The 24360-nt window shown below is 39.7% G+C and overlaps 1 protein-coding gene across 9 annotated transcripts in view; it reads right to left on the minus strand.

Moving 5' to 3' along the window:
- GFM2 (GTP dependent ribosome recycling factor mitochondrial 2) overlaps positions 1 to 24360 on the minus strand; it is a 77268-nt gene that overhangs the window by 13407 nt on the left and 39501 nt on the right. For 7 of the 9 annotated variants that reach the window (XM_047730465.1, XM_047730466.1, XM_047730464.1 and 4 more), the window contains 8 exons: positions 23161 to 23309; positions 21425 to 21565; positions 21242 to 21341; positions 18449 to 18638; positions 14524 to 14600; positions 10694 to 10832; positions 4087 to 4266; positions 2225 to 2340 (listed from right to left, as the gene is read on the minus strand). In XM_047730465.1, coding sequence (XP_047586421.1) covers positions 2225 to 2340; positions 4087 to 4266; positions 10694 to 10832; positions 14524 to 14600; positions 18449 to 18638; positions 21242 to 21341; positions 21425 to 21565; positions 23161 to 23309 — 1092 coding nt within the window. The remainder of the gene's footprint in view (positions 1 to 2224; positions 2341 to 4086; positions 4267 to 10693; positions 10833 to 14523; positions 14601 to 18448; positions 18639 to 21241; positions 21342 to 21424; positions 21566 to 23160; positions 23310 to 24360) is intronic. The other 2 variants (XM_047730467.1, XM_047730468.1) reach the window with 2 other exon arrangements.

Consider the following 24360-nt stretch of genomic DNA (forward strand, 5'->3'; position numbering starts at 1 on the left):
TTGGTAAAAGTTCTGGACCCTAAATCCTTTTGTCCTTGATCAGTCACCACCTCTCCTACCTCTTCCCTTGCCCCTCACCAGCACAATCATGAAAAATGGCCACATTTCTAAAACCAAGAGTATATTCTCATTATCATTAAAATTTCAAAAATACAGCACACATACATAGTAAACAATCAGTTCTTCATAGCTTTAAAATCTGAAATGACTCACCTACAGAAAATACATCTAACATCCTTTAATTAAGATACTACTAAAAATAATGACCATCAGTAGCGAACAACTATGTATCTTTTTTTCCAATTCTTATGCAGAGTTCGCATAATGTCTTTCAGGACAAAATAAATGAGTGGGAAAGGTAAAAATTAAAAGGAAAAATGCTATAAGCAAGGAAAGGACTGAATGCTATATAACTAAGATACACAGCATCTGTCCTCAGTGCTCTTTCCACCTAATTCAGAGTTTCAAAAACATCGATGTAGCTTCCTCAAAACTTTCATACTTCACACAGACTATGGTCTGAGTGTCGCAGCCTATACTCTACTAACCTGCTTTAAGACAGTGTCCAAATACCCAGCAATCCCAGATGACCTCATTTCCTTTCACAAACATTCCTGTGTGCTCGCTCTTATTTCTGTTGATGGCTTCATAATCTTTTTTAGACATATATTTAATCATCTTATAAATCTTAAGGTCCTCTGGGTTAAGACAAACAAATATCCCATTTTTGTCCATCTCAGTGCACTGTAAGCTCCACAAAGATGGCTCAATAAATACAGGAAACATCATTAACTTCTAATAAGCAGAGAGAAGCTTCCCTACTAGGTGAAGCTGAACAAGGGCTGCAGTCTACTGGGAGTACTTCATTTAATGTATTAAAACTAAAGAGTAAATGTCAGCCCCCAAGAAGTTAATGATCTCAATAAATATACTACCCAATTAAGATACACTTACAGATTTTGCTTTTAGAAGGCAGATGAAGCTTTGAAGGACTGATCAATATAATGGGGCTTGGGGTTATTTTAGAAATATGACATCTTTCAGGTTACCGTTACTGACTAAAACCAATTTCAGGAGAAACTTTAAAAATTTTTATAAAGATTCTCAACATTTTAATCATGACTGATTTATAGGTATTTCTAACTACAGCTTAAGCAAACAGTATTTACAGAATGTTTTTTGATGTATAGCTTTTTTTAAATCAAAAAACTAAGTATGAACCTGAGGGACGCCTGGGTGGCTCACTCAGTTAAGTGTTAGACTCTGGGTCTCAGCTCAGATCTTGATCTCGGGGTTATGAGTTCAAGCACTGCAGTGGGCTCCCAACTGGCAGAGAGCCTACTTTAAAAAAAAGTATGAACTTGAACTCACATAAACAAGACATTGAGTTCCACTTTCAAAAGTCAGGGACTTAGGGTATTCATATTAACTTCATAATTTTGGATTCAAAGGAGCTGTAGAAAATTAAGTCTCAAACACAGTCCCAAAATGTTAGGAAATTGTTTTAAACAGTAAGTGTTTTAATGCAAATCAGTCACCTACAAAAACTACAGTATTCCCACACTGAGAGGAATGCACATAGTCAGCATTTAGCACAGTAAGATCCCATGAGTTAATTCAGCTCTGGTAGCTTACTGAGGCAAGACGCTCAGGGATATCCAGAGAGGTAACCATGCCAAGAAAATCAGATTGCTTAATACTTTTTGTAAGGTTAGGTGCTTATCTTGAACCTTTTTCTCTGTGTGACTTCTCTGATTTCAATGATCTTTGATTAAGGTAATCTTACTCAGATAAACAGGAACTCCAAAATTGGAACTAATATTACATCTTCAATTTTCTTAAGATAATAGTCCATCTTGGGCCCAGCTGACCCCCAAAATGTCCCCTACTCAAACCACCAAGCTTCCCACTAATAGTAATGTGTCTGGGATGGGGAAATCAGAAATTCCAGTGAAGGAAACCTACTTCCCTGCCAAAAATCAAAGAATATTTCCTGGTCATTGTGCTGAACAGTAATTTCCTAGGTCCTCTATCAAATATAACTGTGGTGATTAAGAACACACAGATTCTCCAAGGTAAAAACCCTTCCTGACTATAAGGCTGAGAAGGCAACATTAACAGTCTGAGGCACTCACTGCCAAGCACACTGCCTATAGAGCAACGGTACATTACTGTCAGGAGAATCACCTTAAAGCAAAACGGATAACACAGGATAGTTCTATACCTTTTGGATACATCTCGAGACACAGGCAGAAATCATCGTTGTGGAGGTACCAGGATGAATTATCAGTGAATGTAAAGTAATCGCCACATCCTGAATTGGGGATCCAAGCAATGGTCCTAGGCAAGGGGAAGAAAACAACTGTGTTAGCATTCAATATACAATGAGGAGTAGATACAGGGAGAGGACTTCTAATTCCAATTCAAGTAGGCAGCTTATAAATTGTCACTCTGTCCCAGCAAGTAAGAAGCAGAACAGAATTAAAAATCAGCAACTCTTCTTGGATCCATAAGAAAGAAGACAGAGAACAAAACCACTGCCCCCAAACCTCGAGAGACAGTGAATACTGGGAGTCACAGCTTCCTGGAGCAGAGGCTCACCAGCCCAGGAACCACTGCCAGGGTAGGAAAACATCAATTTCAAATGATGAACTGCTGGAGGCTCAGTGTGGGCAAGTCTGGGAGTTAAGAAACTCCAGAGGGATCCTGTCATAAATCATAAGGAAGACACCCCCCCACACACACCAGCCAATTTTGTGAGGTTTACCTCTAGGAGCTCAAGCATATTCTTACCATACATATCAGAGAAAAATTTCCTTATGCTTCTGATAGAAGGGTAAAGAAAGCATCCTGAAATATTCCAGAACACACTGTTCTTACAAAGGCCTGCTGTCAGGGGAAACTAGCTAACTAGAGACTAACCAGCAGGGGCATTAGCAGGACCTAACCAACTTGGGTGAAGTACCAAACCCCAGTCTACTCTAACCATCCTGTCCAACCAACCTGAGGCCAGTGGCGGGGCGGGGGGAGAAACATGGGTGCAGTTCCTGGTCCAGAGGCATTGGCTCACCTAAGCCTGAGTCCTAATCCTAGGATTAGAGAATACTTCCCTTGCCCTCTCACCTGACCTCCACATTACTAAAGATGCGTTTATAGTTTATAGTCGTTCCTTTTACCAGCACGCTGTGTTTGGCCATCAAGAAAAAATTACAAGGCATATCAAAAAGCAAAAGCACAATATGAATACGGAACAAGCACAGAACCAGACATGGTAAGGATGTTGTAATAATCCAATCACATAACTGATATACTAAGGAGTGTATAAAGTAGATAAAGTAGACCACATGCAAGAAGAGACAGATGGACAATTAAAGCAGAGAGAAGTTAAAAAAAAAGAAAAAGAAAAAAACCCCAAACAAATGCCAGAAATCAAAACCACAGTAAAGGGGCGCCTGGGTGGCTCAGTGGGTTAAAGCCTCTGCCTTCGGCTCAGGTCATGATCCCAGGGTCCTGGAATCGAGCCCCACATCAGGCTCTCTCCTCGGCAGGGAGCCTGCTTCCTCCTCTCTCTCTGCCTGCCTTTCCTCCTACTTGTGGTCTCTGTCAAATAAATAAATAAAATCTTAAAAAAAAAAAAAAAACAACAACACAGTAGAATAAATGAAGAATGTCTTTGATGGGCTTGTAGGTACACTGGACATGGCTGAAGAAAGTGCCGAGTTAGAAATTGTATCCATTGCCCCACACTGGGCTCCTTGCTCAGAGAGAAGCCTGCTTCTCCCTCTGCCTGCTGCTTTCCCTGCTTGTGCTCTCTCTGACAGATAAATAAAATCTTAAAAAAAAAAAAAAAAGAAATTGTATCCATAAAGACCTCTAAAACTGTGAAAAGCAAAGTGAAGACTGGGGGAAAAAACAACAACAAAAAACCCACCTAGAATGCAAAAAGGTATAACATACACATAATCAGAAGACACAGTAAGAAAACACTATCAAAGCTGGAAAAAAAGATGGAAATAATCTAGGATATTAGGAGTGATTAAGTGGGTCATTGTGATACTAAAGCTTACTTGTACTTGAGTAGCTTACCTTGGAGGCATGCACTGTGAATTCCATTTTCAATGGCCTCTTGAGAGACCTTTGGAAGGTCTTCACTAACACTTGGAGCATACTTGATAACTGGTGTAACAGAGGATGTTTCAATTGGTTTTACTTCCAGTTCTACGGTCACAAGATGCCGTTTGTCTCCTAAAGTTCTATCTAAGGTATCTATAAACAAATTGATAATAGTACCTCAGAGATTTGTTCCAGAAAGATGTCAAGATGCTGCAAATCAAAATATTACAGTAAACAAGTTCGAAGTCTCATAGAAGATAAAGTGGGAAAAAATATTACAGTGACACTAAGTACAATATAAACACAACAGAGTAAAAAGTTCTACCAAGAAAGCATCTGCTTCTGTGTTTACTGATGTTACAAGCCAGGTGTGAATCACTGATTAATACTGCTTCAGTGCTGAGATGTGTTAAGGCAGATGATGCTACAAGTTTTGACATGCAGATGACACATTTAAACTTTTCAAAATACCTTATGTGACTAAAATTCTAATTGCAAAACTTTTATTTGACTATAAACATCTGGAGTATAAAAGGTTATCTAATGAAAATTAAAAGGCTTTTAATTTTTATTATTTTTTAAAGGTTTTATTTATTTATTTGACAGAGATCACAAGTAGTTAGAGAGGCAGGCAGAAAGAGAGGGAGAGGGAAGCAGGCTCCCCGCTGAGCTGAGAGCCCGATGTGGGACTTGATCCCAGGACCCTGAGATCATGACCTGAGCCGAAGGCAGTGGCTTAACCCACCGAGCCACCCAGGCGCCCTTATTTTTATTTTTATTTTTTAAAGATTTTATTTATTTATTTGACAGAGAGAGATCACAAGTAGACAGAGAGGCAGGCAGAGAGAGAGAGGGAAGCAGGCTACTTGCTGAGCAGAGAGCCTGATGCGGGACTCGATCCCAGGACCCTGAGATCATGACCTGAGCCGAAGGCAGCAGCTTAACCCACTGAGCCACCCAGGCGCCCTAAAAGGCTTTTTAAATCTGTTAACCCAAGCTGCTAAATTATATATTCTTCCCGTGATGTTTTACACATTTATGATTCTTCTCAAACTTGTGACTTAAAGACTGAAAACAGTATCTCTCATTTCCTGACAACCTACATCTGTCATCAATCTCCAGTATTTTACTAAACAAAACAATGCTATATTTACGTGAGGGGACCATGTAACAGAGTAACATACAGCTCAAACTAAATTTAAGAATTATAGCCTACAATTCCTCTTTATGATTCCTTTTTTTATAAAAAATTTTTTTAATGATTCCTTTTTAAGCTAATTTTTTTTTTTTTTTTTTTTTTTTTAGATTTTAATTTCTTTGACAGAGACAGATCAGAAGTAGGCAGAGAGGAAGGTAGAGAGAGGAGGAAGCAGGCTCCCTGCTGAGCAGAGATCCTGATGTGGGACTCGAACCCAGGACCCCCGAGATCATGACCTGAGCTGAAGGCAGAGGCTTTAACCCACTGAGCCACCCAGGCGCCCCTAAGCTAATTTTTATATTATGAAATATTTTTTACTTAAGGGAGCATTTATGAGACCTAAAACTACTCAGAAATAAACCATTACCAGTAACCTACAAGCCTTCCGAAGTAACCACTACCATGATATATTCAGTCATTCCTATGATTTTCCTTAGTCATATTACATATGCATGTATCCCTAAACAACACAGTTCACTCTACTGTGTTTTGAATTTGTTATTCTATTATGTACCCTGCTATTTGCTTCTTTTGCTTCACATTTTTTCTAAGATTTTTAAAATTTATTTGAGGGAGAGAGAATGAGCAGGGGAGAGGGGTAGAGGGAGAGGAAGAAGCAGGCTCCCTGCTGAGGAGGGAGCCTGACGTGGAGCTCAATCCCAGGACCCTGGGATCACAACCTTAGCTCAGGGCAGATGCTCAACCGACTGAGCCACCCAGATGCCTCCTGCTTCACATCTGTAGGTCCTCTGGATGATGCATATTGAAGCAGCTCACTCTTTTTCACAGCTGTATAATATGCTATGATATGACCACAGTACAACTTATACATTCCTCGTCCATAAATAGTTGGGACTTTTTTTTCCACGTACAGGTTTTTTATTACAGTGCTATTGTGAAAATTCTTCAATCTATCTCTGAGTGCACATGTGTTAAGAGTTTCCCTAGGCATCTACCCAAGAGAAGAACTGCTGAGTGGTAAAACCTGTACACAGCCAACTTCACTAGGAAGTTATCAAAATGTTTTCACAGTGGCTGTATAATTTACAATCCCACCAGAAGTTTTTAGGACTTTCCATTGCTCAACATTTCACCAACACTTGTCACTGTCTGATTTAATTCCTACCAATTGTACTGGTGTAAAATAGTATGTCATAAATTGCAGGATCCTAATCCTTACTAAGAATCTCTTAATATGTTCATCAGCCTTCTGGGTATCTTTTGTGCGAAACACCTGTTGAATCTTTTTTGCTCATATTTCTACTTGGTTGTCATGTTTTTGTCATCTTTAAACTTTGTTTAAATATTCTGGATATTAATGTTTTGTCACTTTTTATATGATGCAAGTATCTTTCCTCAACTTTTGATGTATCTTTTTGCTTTCTTTATAGTGTATTCTAGCAAAGAAATTCTTCATTTTAATAACATCAAATTTATCAATCTTTTAGTTCATAGTTTCAACTTTTGGTATTCTGTAAGTCCTACCCTATCTGTCCTGGTTAGTAAGATAATTCTGAATTTTCTTTCAAAATCTGAAGGTTTGCCTTTCATAAAGTTTTGGGGTTGTTTTTCATATACTAGCATTTATTTTCTTTATACTTCTGTACTACAAGGAAAATTTTGCATCTCTTCTTTCATGTATAGGGTTTTTTTTTAAGTTTTTGTTTTTTTTTTTTTAATTTGACAGAGAGAGAGAGATCACAAGTAGGCAGAGAGGCAGGCAGAGAGAGAGGGGGAAACAGGCTCCCTGCTGAGCAGAGAGCCTGACTTGGGGCTCGATCCCAGGACTCTGAGACCATGACCTGAGCCAAAGGAAGAGGCTTAACCTATTGAGTCACCCAGGTGTCCCCCCCCTTTTTTTTTTTAAAGATTCTCTCTTTTAAGTAGTCTCTACACCCAATGCAGGGCTTGAACTCAATCCTGAGATCAAGAGTCACATGCTCTATAGGCAGAGACAGCCAGGCACCCCCATGTTTAAGTTTTCTGATTCAGTTGGAAGTGATTTTTGTGTATGGCATGAGGCAGGAATCTAATTAAATCTCTTTCCACATGGATAATTATCACAGGCCCATTTATAGAATAGTCAATCCATCCTTGGCCACTGAACTTCAATAATACTGATATAAGTCGAATTTCCATATATGTACAAGTCTGCTTCTAGGTTTTCTGGTTTGTTCCACTGGTCTGTTTTGAGCTTCATTAGTATCAGAACCACATTGTGGCTTTATAATACATATTCAAGTCTGATACACTTCTTTGGGTTATTCCTCATATTGTTACAGCTCCTACTTACATACTAGTTTTTTACCTTGCAACTTATAAGCAATCTGTGCAGAAAGCCTTTAAAGACTATGCAAATTTGCTGTTCTTTAAGATACCCAGTATTTAGCAATCACAATAGTTGCAAAATGACTATTTTCCTACTGAAACCCTTCTCCTCAGTATCTAACAGTCAGCAGTTGGCATTCCACTCTAAGGAAGAATTTCCTCTTCTTCCCCATCTGTTTATCTAGTATCAGTAAAGATTCGTGAATCCCTACTTTATCTCAAAGGCCTATAATTCCTAGACTTAAGTGCTATTCCAATTCATTCAGATATAGCCAATAGAGCCTCTTTAAGTTGGCTCCTGTGTCCTTATGATAGTCCCCCATAAACAGAAAGATTGAACATTTCCTTCCTTTTTAATATACCATAATGTTCTACTGCCTGCTTATTTTTTTTTTTTTTTAGATTTTATTAATTTGACAGAGAGATCACAAGTAGGCAGAGAGGCAGGCAGAGAGAGAGGGAGGAGGAAGCAGGCTCCCCACCACAGCAGAGAGCCTGATGTGGCCCTCGATCCCAGGGCCCTGTGATCACGACCTGAGCTGAAGACAGAGGCTTAACCCACTGAGCCACCCAGGTGGCCCTGCCTGCTTATTCTTAATGGTCTCTTGGTCCTTACTAATAATTTCTTTTTTTTTTCTTACTAATAATTTCTATGTCCTTTTATTCTTTAGAAATAAATATACTTCTTTTATATTCTGTATCCAGTAATTCCAGTGTCAGAAGCCTTTGCTGTTCTGACTGATAATGTTTAAACTGCCTCTTTCCTCATTGTGCCTTTCTTATCTCATGATTTTGTAACTTGAAAATATTTTTTGAACTGTGATTTAACACTCCCTTATCTATAGGATTTTCTTTGAGGAATGGGTTAAAGACACATTTATCTAGAGTCCCTGTTTTTTTTCCAGGATCCTTGGAATATTATCAATTCATGAGCATTTTTTTTTTAAAAGATTTTATTTATGTATTTGACAGATCACATAGCAGGCAGAGAGGCAGGCAGAGAGAGAGGAGGAAGCAGGCTCCCTGCTGAGCAGAGAGCCCGATGCGGGGCTCGATCCCAGAACCCTGAGATCATGACCTGAGCCGAAGGCAGAGGCCTAACCCACTGAGCCACCCAGGCGCCCCCAATTCATGAGCATTTTATATTAAATTCTTCTTTGTTTGGAGTTCTTCCTCCAAAAAAAGTGGTTCTTATGAATTTAGGCTAAAAACCCTATCAGAAGCCAATGGTTACAAATTCTTACAAATTTTGCCCCAAGTTTCCTTGTCTATTTATGGAGAAGACTTCCCAGTTAATTATTTCCATGAGCATGTGACCCTCAAGTCCTAGGTTAGAGATAACTACTACAGATTTCCTCCAGAATAGCTAGCAGTTTTGGTGCTGACTTTTTTCTGAGATTCCTGTTCCAGCTTCCTTTCATGTTCTAAGCAGATCAGACATTAATTTAAAAGATACTATTTAGGGGTGCCTAGGTGGCTCAGCGGGTTAAGCCTCTGACTCTTGATTTCAAGTCAGGTCATGATCTCAGGGTCATGAGATCAAGTCCCATGTTGGCTTTGCATGGAGTCTGGAACCTGCTTAAGATTCTTTCCCTCTCCCATGCCCCAAACCCCAGCTTGCACGGTCTCTCTAAAAACATTAAAATAAAAATAAATGAAAGACACATTTTCCCAGCATTTTCCAGATAAAAGTCCAAGAATAAAAATCCTCATATCACTTGCTTCTATATTCTGCTTGTATAATTTTTCAAGTTTTACTGAAAAGTAACTACCTGGCCTTTTCATAAATCATTGAGTTACATCTGGTTATCCTTAACATGTTTTCTCTGTGACTCTTTTCAGAAATCGCTCCATGTTTTCACTCCTTGTGGAAGAGCAGTGATTGTCACAGTCCCATACTTAAGAAAAGCAAACTGAGGGACGCCTGGGTGGCTCAGTTGGTTAAGCCGCTGCCTTCAGCTCAGGTCATGATCCCAGTGTCCTGGGATCGAGTCCCACATCGGTCTCCTTGCTCGTCAGGGAGCCTGCTTCTCCCTCTGCCTCTGCCTGCCATTCTGTCTGCCTGTGCTTGCTCTCTCTCCCTCCCTCTCTCTGACAAATAAATAAATAAAAAATCTAAAAAAAAAAAAAAAAAGAAAAAAAGAAAAAAAAAAAAGAAAAGCAAACTGAAACTATAAAAGAAAAAATATGAATTCTTAAATTTTGGGACAGAAATATAAAAACCTGTACTTTCTCAAGAACATCATCAGCATAGCATTACCATATTTATTAAACAGATGAAATTATTTTCCACTCACTTTGTAGAGTAAAAGTAATACATTGGGGCACCTGGGTGGCTCAGTGGGTTAAGCCGCTGCCTTCGGCTCAGGTCATGATCCCAGGGTTCTGGGATCGAGCCCCGCATCGGGCTCTGCTCAGCAGGGAGCCTGCTTCCCTTCCTCTCTCTCTACCTGCCTCTCTGCCTACTTGTGATCTCTGTCAAATAAATAAATAAAATCCTAAAAAAAAAAACCATGAACTTCAAATTCTTATACTCATTCTGGTAGTGAGGATGAGTGTAAGCCACCTACACCAAGGGCTTATTCTACTCCCTGAACACTACTGAAAAGCATACTTGTTTGGTAAGGGCTCATCATCTGTTTGATGTAATGAGTGGTAAAAGAAGAGAGATGGGTTAAAACAAAACAGAACAAAATTCTAAAAAAACCCAAGAAAACTCACACATAAAACCTATGCCTGGGGTGCCTGAATGGCTCAGTCAGTTAAGCATCTGCCTTTGGCTTAGGTCAAGATCCCAGAGTCCTGGGATCGAGCCTGAGGGCCACCCACTGCCCCCCAGTTAGGTTCCCTGCTCAGCGGGGAGCCTGCTTCTCCCTCTCCTTCTGTGATTCCCTCCCTGCTTGTGCTTGCTCTGTCAAATAAATAAATAAAATCTTTAAAAATAAAAACACCCTATGCCCACTGATGGAAGATACTAGTGACTATGAACCCTGCTTTCAGAAAACAGATCCTAGAGAAACAAAAATAGCAAATTTTAAGTGTTTCATGTTTTACCTGTGGAACGAACTGCATTTAGGATGGTCTCTCGGTATGCCACCTGGAGAGGCCCTAGGTAGGTTTCCAGTCCATATTCCCTCTTGATTCGGTCATGAATAATCTCAATATGTAACTCCCCCATACCACAGAGAACAGTCTGGTTAACAGAAGAATAAAATAAAAACAAGATCCAAGGAAAAAGTTACGTTTATCACAAAATATATATAAATGCATGTTATCAATGTTATGTTTCATTCATCACAAACCAAGTTTCTTGGCAAATTTTTTTTTGGCACTTCCTCAAAACAGTTTTTAACTTTTCTGAGTGAATAAGTCAATTAAAAGTGAATTGCTAGGGGTGCCTGGGTGGCTCAGTGGGTTAAGCCTCTCCCTTCAGCTCAGGTCATGATCTCAGAGTCCTGGGATCGAGCCCCACATCGGGCTCTCTGCTCAGCAAGGAGCCTGCTTTGCCCCCTCTCTCTCTGTCTGCCTCTCTGCCTACTTGTGATCTCTGTGTGTCAAATAAATAAATAAAATCTTAAAAAAAAAAAGTGAATTGCTGGATGTGCTATGGTGAGTGCTGTGAAGTGTGTAAACCTGGCGATTCACAGACCTGTACCCCTGGGGATAAAAATACATTATATGTTTATAAAAGAATAAAAAAATTTAATTAATTTAAAAAAAAAGTGAATTGCTGGGGCATCTGGGTGGCTTAGGTTCAGGTCACGATCTCAGGATCCTGAGATCAAGGCCTGTGTCAGGCTCACAGCCTGAAGGAGTCTGCCTTTCCCTCTCGCTCTGCCTACCCCCCTACTTGAGAGCTCTTTTTCTCTCTCTCAAATGAATAAAAAAAATTAAAAATAAATTTTAAAAAATCAGAAAAAAAAAGTGAATTGCTGGGGCACATGGCTGCCCTAGTAGAGCATGCAACTCTTGATCTCAGCGTTGTGAGTTCAAGCCCTACACTGTACATAAAGCTCAGTTTAAAAAAAATTTGATTTACAAAGTGATTGCTAGGCTATTGTTCTTTTTACAAGACAGTTTAACCAGGCAGGCAGCATCTAGAAGTACCATACTTCCCAACCATACAGTTTAGTTCTGGTCAATGCAACAGGGTTGTAACTGATGCTGGTAACTTCTGGGTTATACCTTTAAAGAAAGGATAAAGCGGGCGCCTGGGTGGCTCAGTTGGTTGAGCAACTGCCTTCAGCTCAGGTCATGATCCCGGACTTCCAGGATTGAGTCCCGCATCAGGCTCCCAGCTCCTTGGGGAGTCTGCTTCTCCCTCTGACCTTCTCCTCTCTCATGCTCTCTCTCACTCATTCTCCCTCAAATAAATAAATAAAATCTTAAAAAAAAAAAAAAAGAAAGAAAGGATAAAGCCCTTCTCTTACTGAAGATGCAGGAAACTGTCTTGAAACATGCAGATGAGGACAATATCTTGTTAACAAGGGGGGTGAAGAGGATAACTTTTTCCCCCAAGCGTTCCCAACCACGCTGGTATCTACCAATCATCCTGGGCACCACCTTACAGTTTTCTGAGTAGTCAAATCTTTCAGACTGGTTTGGATCTTTAACAAATAAACTGACATTTATCTTTCATGAACCGGTGTTTCTTAGAGCTTTCGTTAGAACAAGCCAAATTTGCCAAAACTAAGCAAGACAGGCTTTTTATTTTTATTTTTTTAAGTATTTTATTTATTTGAGAGAGAGAGCATGAGGAGAGGGAATAGGCAGAAGCAGAGGGAGGATAATGCAAGGGCTGGGGTCCCTCAATCCCAGGACCCTAGGATCATGACCTGAGCTGAAGGCAGATACTTAACTGAGACACCCAAGGCATGCTTTTTAGAAAATTTCTGTAAAATTTGGGGCGCCTGGGTGGCTCAGTGGGTTAAGCCACTGCCTTCGGCTCAGGTCATGATCTCAGGGTCCTGGGATCGAGCCCCGCATCGGGCTCTCTGCTCAGCAGGGAGCCTGCTTCCTCCTCTCTCTCTGCCTGCCTCTCTGCCTACTTGTGATCTCTGTCAAATAAATAAATAAAATCTTTAAAAAAAAAAAAAGAAAAGAAAATTTCTGTAAAATAATGGTTATTCCTTAAGAAGGTCTTTGTGTATGAGAAAGTATAATGCAAGGAAACCTTATATGCTCAATCTTATTCATATGCCACCTATATAGTGAAGAATTAACCTCACCCAAAGAGAGAGATGGCCCTTGCCCTCAGCTACTGGTATGTTATCTTTATGGCAGGATGCTGCCTGGCAGAAGTGTCTGCTTGTCTGGGGGCTTTGTCCACCAGATTGCATAATGATATGATTTATGATGTGGGCTTTGGAATAGCCCCATCAGTTCCAACCTGGAGAGTAAAGGTAGTAGCCTCAACTTATAGGATGTACTAGAAACTAAAGGTCAACCACAAAAGCAGAATCTGATCCAGCCTTAGTAAAAACTCTGAACAGGGCTGGGGTGAGCCTCCTTGGTTGGCAGTACTCTTGATGAAGGAAGATATGCCCTATTTGATTCTGCCCTATTTGACTCTTCCTTTGGTTGGCTCAAATTTTATCCCTTCACTATAATAGAACTACAAATGTAAGGCACAACAACAACAAAAAGGATTATTTTGTGTACAATTTAATATAAAGTTAAACAAGTGGATTATTTGGGAAAAGCAAGCTGTAGAATAATACAACTAGGATGACTTGTTATAATCTATATCTGTACATATATATGGATAATATCCATATATATATATATATATATATATATATATATATGGAAAAAGTATACTGTGCTTTATTTATAACATAACACAGAAGATATCTGGCAGTATGAAACATTAGTCACCATTTCAGTTGTTACGTGTGTAAAAGAGAATGAACAAAAGGGGAAGCTTTAATTTTGTACTTCGTGGAGCGCCTGGGTGGCTCAGTTGGTTAAGCATCTGCCTTTGGCTCAGGTCATGATCCCAGGGTCCTAAGATTGAGCCCCACATCCTCCTTTCTCACCCACCCCACACATGCTCTCTCTCTCACATTCTGTCTCTCAAATAAATACATAAAATCTTGAAAAAAAAATTTTTTTTGTACTCTGTACCCTTGTGTGTTATTTGCTATTTAAAAAAGAAAAACATGTATTGGCGTTTTTTTAAATTTTTTTTTTTCAAGAAAGTTTAACTGCTGTTGTATCCTCCAGCATTAATAAATTACTACCTCATTTAGCTAGTATTTGGGAAATAAAATACTCCCTGTTTTAAAGATTAACTAAATCAGTTTATCCTTAAAAACAACTTTATAATCTTTTAAAGGAATTTTTTCTAAAATCTTGGATAAACTTTACCTGTTTTCCTAAAAGGAAGACACAGAATGGAACATGTGTTCTTCTAGTAATGTAAAATACACAAACTTCTTACCACCTACTTTAGCTCTACTTTCTCCCACTGTGTTAGGATATTAAGCAGTCACTTCTCCCCCATCTTAGGTGAGTTAGTGACATTAAAAGAACCTTTACACCCTCCCTTTAGTATGCTGTTTATAAACCCTAGCTTTAGAGGGTTAAGACCTTGTCAGGGTTGAACCTTATTTCAAAATTGTACAAAAGACTGTTTTCTGGAAAGCTGAAATGCTAAACAGTGGTTTAGGTAAGCGAGGTATAATTAATTATACTGAGAAACCAACAGCTTGATAATCAACACAATAATCAGAAATTTCTATTACGAGAGAACCAAAAGTTTTTTCTTTCAGGGACCATGAATCAATCATATTTTAGATATATCCATTTAAACACACACACACACACACACGCACGCACGCTATTATTGAAAGATTTCTGGGATATATTAATATAATGCATACCTGTCCAGAATCAGGATCCAGCTTTACTTTCAAACTGGGATCTTCACGCTGAAGGCATTTCAGTGCATAATCCAAATCTAAGGGATAAAGAGTAACTGTTATCTTTGTATTTCATAACGTGACTTATGTTAAAGTGGGGGAAAAAATGAACAAGCAAATTTTGAAAAAGAACATTTCATCGGGAGGGAGACAAACCATAAGAGGCTCTTAATCTCACAAAACAAACTGAGGGTTGCTGGGGGTAGGCAGGTAGGGAGAGGGGGGTGGGGTTATGGACATTGGGGAGGCTATGTGCTATGGTGAGTGCTATGAAGTGTATAAGCCTGATGATTCACAGACTTGTACCCCTGGGGCAAATAATACATTATATGTTAATAAAAATAATTTTTAAAAAAGAGAACATTTCAAACAGCTATAAATAGTTTGCAGAGAATAAAAGAAGATGGTAAGACAGTGATAGGAGATTATCTGAGACTGAATGATCTGGAAAGGCCTCTCCAAGATAATTTAGAGGAAGACACAGAAAAGAATGGCCATGTTGCAAAATTCTGAAGAAAAGGAATTCCAGAAACAGCAAATGGTGGTGCAAGGAATGGTTTTGCCAGTGGAAAAATAACAATATGGCCAGGGTAGCTGGATATTAGTGGGTAAAAGGGAAAGTAGCATTAGATTAGGAGGGGAAGGTATGGCAGAAATCACATCATGTGAAGTTTTTTAAGCCAAGGTGAAGCGTTTGGATCTCCACTGGGAAGCCAATGAAGGGTTTTAACTGGGACAGCTAACCACCTGATTGTTTCGCAAAGATCAATCTAGGAGCTGACAAAAAGGGAAAATCCCTTCAGAAACGGAAGTGATAATAAAAAACTGGCCAAAGGAAACTAAATGACATCTTGAATAAAGAGATGCTAAAATGGTCACTCTAGGATGTATTATCACACACAAAGAGGAAGAATCTATTCCCTATGTTAAATATGGCATCTTAAGACAAGTGATACCTTAATACAATCAATTAACTGTCAAGTATATTCTCCCTCTCTACAAAAGATGTTAGAAGTTTCACAGACAGGGCGCCTGGGTGGCTCAGTCATTATGTGTCTGCCTTCGGCTCAGGTCGTGATTCCAGGGTCCTGGGATGGAGCCCCACATCGGGCTCCTTCAATGGGCAGGAGAAGCCTGCTTCTCCCTCTGCCTCCCCCCTTGCTTGTGTTCCTGCTCTTGCTGTCTCTCTCCGTCAAATAAATAAATTAATTTAAAAAGTTTCATAGACATTGAGTATGGCTCAAGAAAAGAGCTGAGCAATGGATTAATGAACCAACCTTATCAGTCACACACTTAAAGTGGTCTTCAGGGGCGCCTGCGTGGCTCAATGGGTTAAGCCTCTGCCTTAGGCTCAGGTCATGATCTCAGGGTCCTGGGATGGAGCCCCGCATTGGGCTCTCTGCTCAGTGGGGAGCCTGCTTCCCCTTCTCTCTCTGCCTGCCTCTCTGCCTAATTGTGATCCCCCTCATCTGTCAAATAAATAAATAAAAATATTAAAAATAAATAAATAAAGTGGTCTTCAGGATATAAACTTCTAGACATGCACTATCCAGGTAGTAGTCATGAGCCATCTCATTAGAATATTACTAGTCTCAACTGACATGTGCTCTAAGTATAAAATACATACTAGGTTCCAAAAACTTAATATGAAAAAAATTATCTCATTAATTTTTTATATTAATTATACGCTGAAATGGTACTGTTTTTGATATACTGGGTTAAGTCAAACGTACCGTCAAAATTAATTTTGCCGGGGCACCTGGATGGCTCAGTGGGTTAAGCCTCTGCCTTCCACTCGGGTCATGATCTCAGGGTCCTGGGATAGAGCCCCACATGGGGCACTCTGCTCAGCGGGGAGCCTGCTTCCCTCTCTCTCTCTGCCTGCCTCTCTGCCTACTTGTGATCTCTATCAAATAATAAAAATCTTAAAAAAAAATTAATTTTGCCAGTTTATTTTTTTTTAACATGGCTCTAATTTTAGGTTAAAAAAGGTAGTAAAGTAGATAGTGTATTTCTATTGCACAGTGCTCTTCTAGACTCCTGACATCCCAAAGTCGGGTTGAAGGATAAGCAACACTGGCAACAACTGGAGCCTGTTAGAGAAAGTCTTATGTTCCAGACTGAATGAGAGTTGCACTTAACAAGAATTCCAAGAGATGTATTTAGGTTATTTAGATAATATCTTATCTTCAGATTTTCAAAGAAAGAACTAATACTTATGACACTGGGGCTTTTGGAATGAAAACATAGTAATGTTACTGTAAATAAACAAATTCATTCAAAAACATTTATAAAGAGTATTTATAAATCTGGGGCGCCTGGATGGCTTAGTTGTTGAGCGTCTACCTTTGGTTCAGGTCATGGTCCCAGGATCCTGGGATTGAGCCCCATGTTGGGCTCCCTGCTCAGCAGGAAGCCTGCTTCTCCCTCTCCTCCTCCCCCTGCTTGTGTTCCCTCTCCCACTGTCTCTCTCTGTCAAATAGATAAGTAAAATCTTAAAAAAAAAAAAACTATTAAAAGAAACAGCATTGCAAAAAGAGCATGGTATCTTCAGGAAATTGGAACTAGTTTACCTTTTAAGTATAAGGTGAGAGTATTCTGGGGCACCTGGGTGGCTCAGTGGGTTAAAGCCTTTGCCTTCGGCTCAGGTCATGATCCCAGGGTCCTGGGATCGAGCCCCACATTGGGCTCTCTGCTCAGTGGGGAGCCTGCTTCCTCCTCTCTCTCTGCCTGCTTCTCTGCCTACTTGTGATCTCCATCTGTCTAATAAATAAATAAAAAATCTTTGAAAAAAAAAAAAGGTGAGAGTATTCTACTTTATTTTTGTTTGGTGAAAGAAGAGGGTTCAGAATGAAGGAGCAAGTTTCAAGAAATGAGGCCAGGCAAGAAGACTGGTATGAGAGGCTGCTAGTAGTCTTCCACTCTATTTTGCTGTTGTCCAGCTAAAAGACTGCATTTACCAGACTCCCTTGCAACTGAGCAGCCATATGTCTAAGTGACAGCCCATGACATAGAAGAAATCTTTAAAAGGAAAGGGACACATGTTTTTCCTCCTTACTCCATTCCTCTGTCAGGAACTCTACTGTGATGCCAAAGGCCCTAGCAGCCATCACGACATAACTAAGGATAGAAGCTAGCTATGCATTCAGAGAATCAGGGCAGAACAGCTGGAGGCTGGGTGCCTGATGACATTGTACTGCCAACCTCTAAACCCTGGGCCACCAAGTCAAGGCATATTTTACAAGGGAGAGAAATAAACTTTTGTCATTAAAGGAACTGTTATTTGAGGGGGTTTCTGTAATATGTAACCAAAGCTAACTGGAAAGAATACACCTGAAATCATGATATTTATACAGCATATTAAGGAGTGGGTTTGTGCTCTAACTAATGAGAAGCCACTACCGATTTCTGAGTAAACAGGCTAGAGAACGAAGCACACAACAGTCAAAAAGGTCAAATAACATTAACTATAGTATATAAATATCTTCACTGAGTTCTAAAGGTTGAGCTAGAAAACAAGGAGCATTTTATAAATGGTGATGAGAAAATGAATGAGTTAGGAATCGGTAACTGTCTAATCAATTACTGTAACTGGAAGGGCAGTCCTGATGTCAGTTACTCAGAATGCCATAGAAAGCACCACAGGAACAGGAGTAAGGAAGACTATGATATGCAAAAAGTGGCCAAGATCTAAGAAAAGAGTAAGTAAAAGGAGTTTGTAAAAACTAAAACACCTTAAATAAAAAACAAGACTAACCACAAGTAATACCCACAAGTTCTGGTAAAACTGATCTCAAATCACATAAATCTTTTGAGAATATAACGTAACTATTTCTATCTACATTATCAGAGCATTAATTAGTTAATACACTAAAACCATCTGTACCTGGCTGCCTAGCCACTGAAGGGGGCTCTATGGTACAGAAGAAAACAGGTTCTGGAATCTCCACTCCAGCCAGTAAAAGTCTCTCTGCTTCACTGTTTTGTCTGTGCTGCTTTTCTCCCTCCCTTTCGGCTCGACGAGCTGCAGCTAATGCACTGGACTTAGACGAGGCAATGGTGTCCCCAGTGGCCGTCTGTAAGCAAAAAAGATACTTTGGAACAAAACAAGCTCTTGGCAAGCACTCAGCTTCTACCAAGATTCACGAATAGGAAAAAATTTCATGTGACACTTCCAAAAGAACTTAAAACAGAGACAAATGCATAAAGCTCATTATAACTTTGCAGAGGTAAAGATAACTCGTGTAAGAATTCTATCCAAAATACTGCTATAAAATCCTAACAATAAAATATACACATACACACACACACACACACACTCTCTCTCTCTCTCTCACACACACACACTACATATCCAAAATTCATGTGGTGAAACAAATGTACCTTCCTAAATTTTATTTATTTTCTTTTTAATTTTTTTTAAAGATTTTTATTTATTTATTTGACAGAGATCACAAGTAGGCAGAGAGGCAGGCAGAGAGAGAGAGGGAAGCAGGCTCCCCGCTGAGCAGAGAACCCAATGTGGGGCTCGATCCCAGGACCCTGAGATCATGACCTGAGCTAAAGGCAGAAGCTTAACCCTCTGAGCCACCCAGGTGCCCCTAAATTTTTTTTAAAAGACTTTATGTATTTATTTGACAGAGAGTGCAAGAGAGCACAAGCAGGGGGAACAGCAGAAGAGGGAGAAGCAGGCTCCCCTTCAAGCAGGGAGCCCCACGGGGGTCTTGATCCCACTGGGATCATGACTGAGCCAAAGGCAGACATCTAACCATCTGAACCACTCAGATGCCCTAGTACCTTCCTAAATTTTCAATCATGTCAAAATAGGTTAGTTCTCCTAGAAGTCCTTATAGAGTTTTACCACCAGTGGAAATTTATTACTGTTTTACAAAAAAATCCTCTATTAACTAAAATAAGCAATTAACTAGCATTCTCCAGACGATGCAAAATTGATAGCTTCCTTATAGACTCCAGTTAATAACTATAGTATCACTTTTGAACTTCAATACTACAAAGATCTGTGCTAGTTTCCTTCTCTGTAAAGATATTCCTACTGAAGCAGTATTTCAAACATATTTCTGTAACTCCCTCAAATATGTATGTGGAGCTCCTGCCTTAGGGTGGACAGAGGACATTTTCAATGCTAGAAGTCCACTATTTGGACTGTGGAAATTTTTATTATTTTTTAAAAAGATTCCATTTATTTGAGAATGAGAAAGAGCATGAGTAGTGGGGAGAGGCAGAGGGAGAAGCAGACTCCCGGCTGAGTAGGGAGCCCAATGTGGAGGTCGATCCCAGACCAGAACCAAAGGCAGACACTTAACCAAATGAGCCACTCAGGTGCTCTGGACTGTGGAAATTTTATACTAATGGATCCCGAATCCTGCAATTATCCATAAAGACATTTAAAAATGTTCAAAATAACAATGGTTATCCTAAATGCCAAATACACCAAAGTTTAATGAGAAAATGTATTCAGTTTAATCTATATGTAAATGAAATGTCCTTACAGTTTTAACCTAGCAAAAACACATACAGAGGGGTGCCTGGGTGGCTCAGTGGGTTAAGCCTCTGTCTTCAGCTCAGGTCATGATCCCCTGGGGTCCTGGGATCGAGCCCCACATTGGGCTCTCTGCTCAGCGGTAAGCCTGCTTCCCCCTCTCTCTGCCTGCCTCTCTGCCTACTTGTGATCTCTCTCTGACAAATAAAACAGCAAAAAACAAAACAAAAAACAAGAAACAAAAAACACATACAACATCAACTATTTTCATCCATTCAACTGACAAAGGTTATGAATTGCCTACTATGTGTGATACACTGATCTAGGGACTAAAGAGAAAACAAAAGAAACAAAATCCTTGCTCTCATGGAGACTTCGCTGGCAAAATATCTTCAGTTACTATCTGGATTGGTTATAAGGTTAAACTGTCAGCAGCATCAAGACAGGAAGAAAACTCAGTAAAAAAATATTTATTAAACTTTGGGGTGCCTGGGTGGCTCAGTGGGTTAAGCCTCTGCCTTCGGCTCAGGTCATGATCTCAGGGTCCTGGGACAGAGCCCCTGATGCGGGCTTCTCTGCTCAGCAGGGAGCCTGCTTCCCCCCTCTCTCTGCCTGCCTCTCTGCCTACTTCTAATCTTTGTCAAATAAATAAATAAAATCTTAAAAAAAAATAAAAATATTTACTAAACTTAAAACACAGGTGTGCATCCAGGAATAGTGTATTTTTTTTACTTGAATTTGAACTTAACACAAGTATAATCCATACTGCTCACAGTCTTCTGTAATTTTCTTTCTTTCTATTATGAGATTCAACTATGTTGATGAATATGCTACAAAATTCTTTATCCCGCTATTTATAGCTATTTGGATTGTTTGTGGGTTTTTGCTACTGCAAAATACCTGCTTTTAAGATTTTTTTTTTTTTTTTAATTTATTTGTCAGAGAGAGAGGGAGAGAGAGCGAGCACAGGTGGACAGAATGGCAGGCAGAGGCAGAGGGAGAAGCAGGCTCCCCGCCAAGCAAGGAGCCCGATGTGGGACTCGATCCCAGGACGCTGGGATCATGACCCGAGCCGAAGGCAGCTGCTTAACCAACTGAGCCACCCAGGCGTCCCAAAATACCTGCTTTTAAATAAACTTTTAAGCTATCATTTCCTAGAGAAACCATCTGGTCACTTACATGTTTAAGGCCAACAGTCAAAGCAATGTTACCAGCAGTCAGTGAAGGGATTTCTATATGTTGGTCAGCAAATGGCAAAAGAAGACGACTTACTCTCTCCCTGTGAAAACCACAATTTGTATTAGTAAAAGAATTTCTAAAGAAATGAGTGCAGTTTTGAAAATAACCTAAGCTTCTACTTACGTGCAGTTTCCATTAATATTATAGATGGCTGACTGGGGTTTTATCATGCCTGAGTAAATGCGCATAAACACCAGTGGTCCCCGCTGCTTGTCATGAAGAACTTTAAATGCCAGGGCACATAAGTCACCCTTATACCACTGCCTACAAAATGAGACATTCCAGAAAAGCCTTTAAGATACACTTCCCATGTATCTATGCAGATCAGATCAGTATCACTGTACAAACTTAACCTTAATGTACTCCCTCGTTATCTTCTAGTTAAGCTACTCAGACTAATTAAATCATGTCAGTACTAATTACCTCCCTTCCTCTACTTGACTGAACTATTTAATGGAGATCTGATCATTAATTCTTCAAAACTAAAAATAATGGATTCTCTCCCAAATATTACCTCTACTTGCAAGTAATTCTACTGCATGGAGTTCATTCCTCAGAAATACATGTAAGGACATCTTACCAGTTCTCACAAAACCCTGTACAGGGTATACATACAGGTAGATGCTTTCCAATTATTACTTTCAACTCCCTCCCACTTTCTCTCCAGTTGCATAATCATAGAAATCTACACTATAAACTTGAACTTGTTTACATAGCCAACATTCTTACAGACTGATGTGCTTAGTGTGCATTGTTAAGTTTTAGAAAGCCTGAATCCCTCTGAAATTGCCAAACTTTATATGTAGGCACATATTTTTTTGAGGAAAAGCTCCATGTTCTCATTAGTTTCAAAGGAGCCCATGACTCAAAGCAGGTAAGCCACTTCTATTATAGAACTTCTCCAATCTTATCCCTATTCTCTCCAACTTTTAACTTTAGTAAATACTTAGAGTCTACCATATAATAGGCACTGTTCCATATGCTTTATCAATATTAACACATTTGATTCTTGTAACAATCCAGTGAGATAGGTCCTATTCTCTGCATTTTACAGGTGAGAGATTACTAACTTGGAAGAGCTGGGATTTAAATCCAGGCAGTACACAATCCATGTTCATAATCATTTCACCATTAATGCATCTCCAATTGAGAGATACAAAAAGTGATTAATGTCCTAATTAAAGGATTAAAGTCCATTCCTGCCTGCCATTTTACACAATGCTCACTGGTATTTTAGAGGATTTATTATTAGGTACCAAGTTGTTAGTGCCAAGAGAAGTAAAATGATGACCTTTCTTTACAGCCACAAAGTATTTTTGAGCTTATTAAAAATCTTAAAATCTAGGGCACCTGGGTGGCTCAGTGGGTTAAGCAGCTGCCTTTGGCTCAGGTCATGATCTCGGGGTCCTGGGATCAAGTCCTGCATTGGGCTCTCTGCTCAGCAGGGAGCCTGCTTCCCTCTCTCTCTCTCTCTGCCTGCCTCTCTACCTACTTGTGATCTCTGTCAAATAAATAAATAAAATCTTTTTTAAAAAACTTAAAATCTAGTATAAACATATTTACAGAAAACTTATCGAACATCCCCACTATACTGCCTTTTTTTTTTTTAACTAAGACAACACGGTAAACACTTATACTTTCATATAGCAAAAAAGACACACTGTTCTACCTTCATCTGTAAATACAGCAGGTCACAAAAATAATGACAAATATCCCTTTCAAATAAAACTCTATATTGTTTACAATTATATTCGCCCATGTTATTTTAAAAATGGTGACTTAACTACTTTTTTGAAACAAGAACTCTCTGCCTGTTTTCTCAAGGCTGTAAGATTTTAATCTATTACTTGCATACTCACAGAAATTCATAGTTGCGGTCTTCGGGTGAAGGCAAGTACATAGTAATAGCATCTAACAAGGGCTGAACCCCTTTGTTTTTCAGGGCACTTCCACAAAGCACAGGAACTGCTGTCTGAGCCAGTGTTACTCTGTGTATTGCAGCCTGTAGCTATAAAGCAGAGATATTAAGTACTCCGTGTGCAGTATACTGGCCATCATTTTTTTTTAATTATTTTTTTATAAACATATAATGTGTTTTTATCCCCAGGGGTACAGATCTGTGAATCGCCAGGTTCACACATTTTACAGCACTCACCATAGCACATACCCTCCCCAATGTCCACCACCCCACCCCCCTTTCCCGACCCCCCTCCCCCCAGCAACCCTCAGTTTGAGATTAAGAGTCACTTATGGTTTATCTCCCTCCCGCTTCCATCTTGTTTCATTTATTCTTTTCCTACCCCCCAAAACTCCCCATGTTGCATCTCCACTTCCTCATATCAGGGAGATCATATGATAGTTGTCTTTCTCTGATTGACTTATTTCACTAAGCGTGATACCCTCTAGTTCTATCTACTTCGTCCCAAATGGCAAGATTTCATTTCTTTTGATGGCTGCATAGTATTCCATTGTGTATATATATACCACATCTTCTTCTTTTTTTTTTTTAAAGATTTTATTTATTTACTTGACAGAGAGATCACAAGCAGGCAGAGAGGCAGGCAGAGAGAGAGGAGGAAGCAGGCTCCCTGCTGAGCAGAGAGCCCGATGCGGGGCTCAATCCCAGGACCCTGAGATCATGACCTGAGCCGAAGGCAGCGGCTTAACCCACTGAGCCACCCAGGCGCCCCTATACCACATCTTCTTTATCCATTCATCTGTTGATGGACATCTAAGTTCTTTCCATAGTTTGGCTATTGTAGACATTGCTGCTATAAACATTCGGGTGCACATACCCCTTCGGATCACTACGTTTGTATCTTTAGGGTAAATACCCAGTAGTGCAATCACTGGGTCATAGGGTAGTTCTATTTTCAACTTTTTGAGGAACCTCCATGCTGTTTTCCAGAGTGGTTGCACCAGCTTGCATTCCCAACAACAGTGTAGGAGGGTTCCCCTTTCTCCGCATCCTCGCCAGCATCTGTCATTCCTGACTTGTTAATTTTAGCCATTCTGACTGGTGTGAGGTGGTATCTCATTGTGGTTTTGATTTGTATTTC

The sequence above is a fragment of the Lutra lutra genome, chromosome 5 (genome assembly GCF_902655055.1).
Source record: "Lutra lutra chromosome 5, mLutLut1.2, whole genome shotgun sequence".
NCBI lineage: Eukaryota > Metazoa > Chordata > Mammalia > Carnivora > Mustelidae > Lutra > Lutra lutra.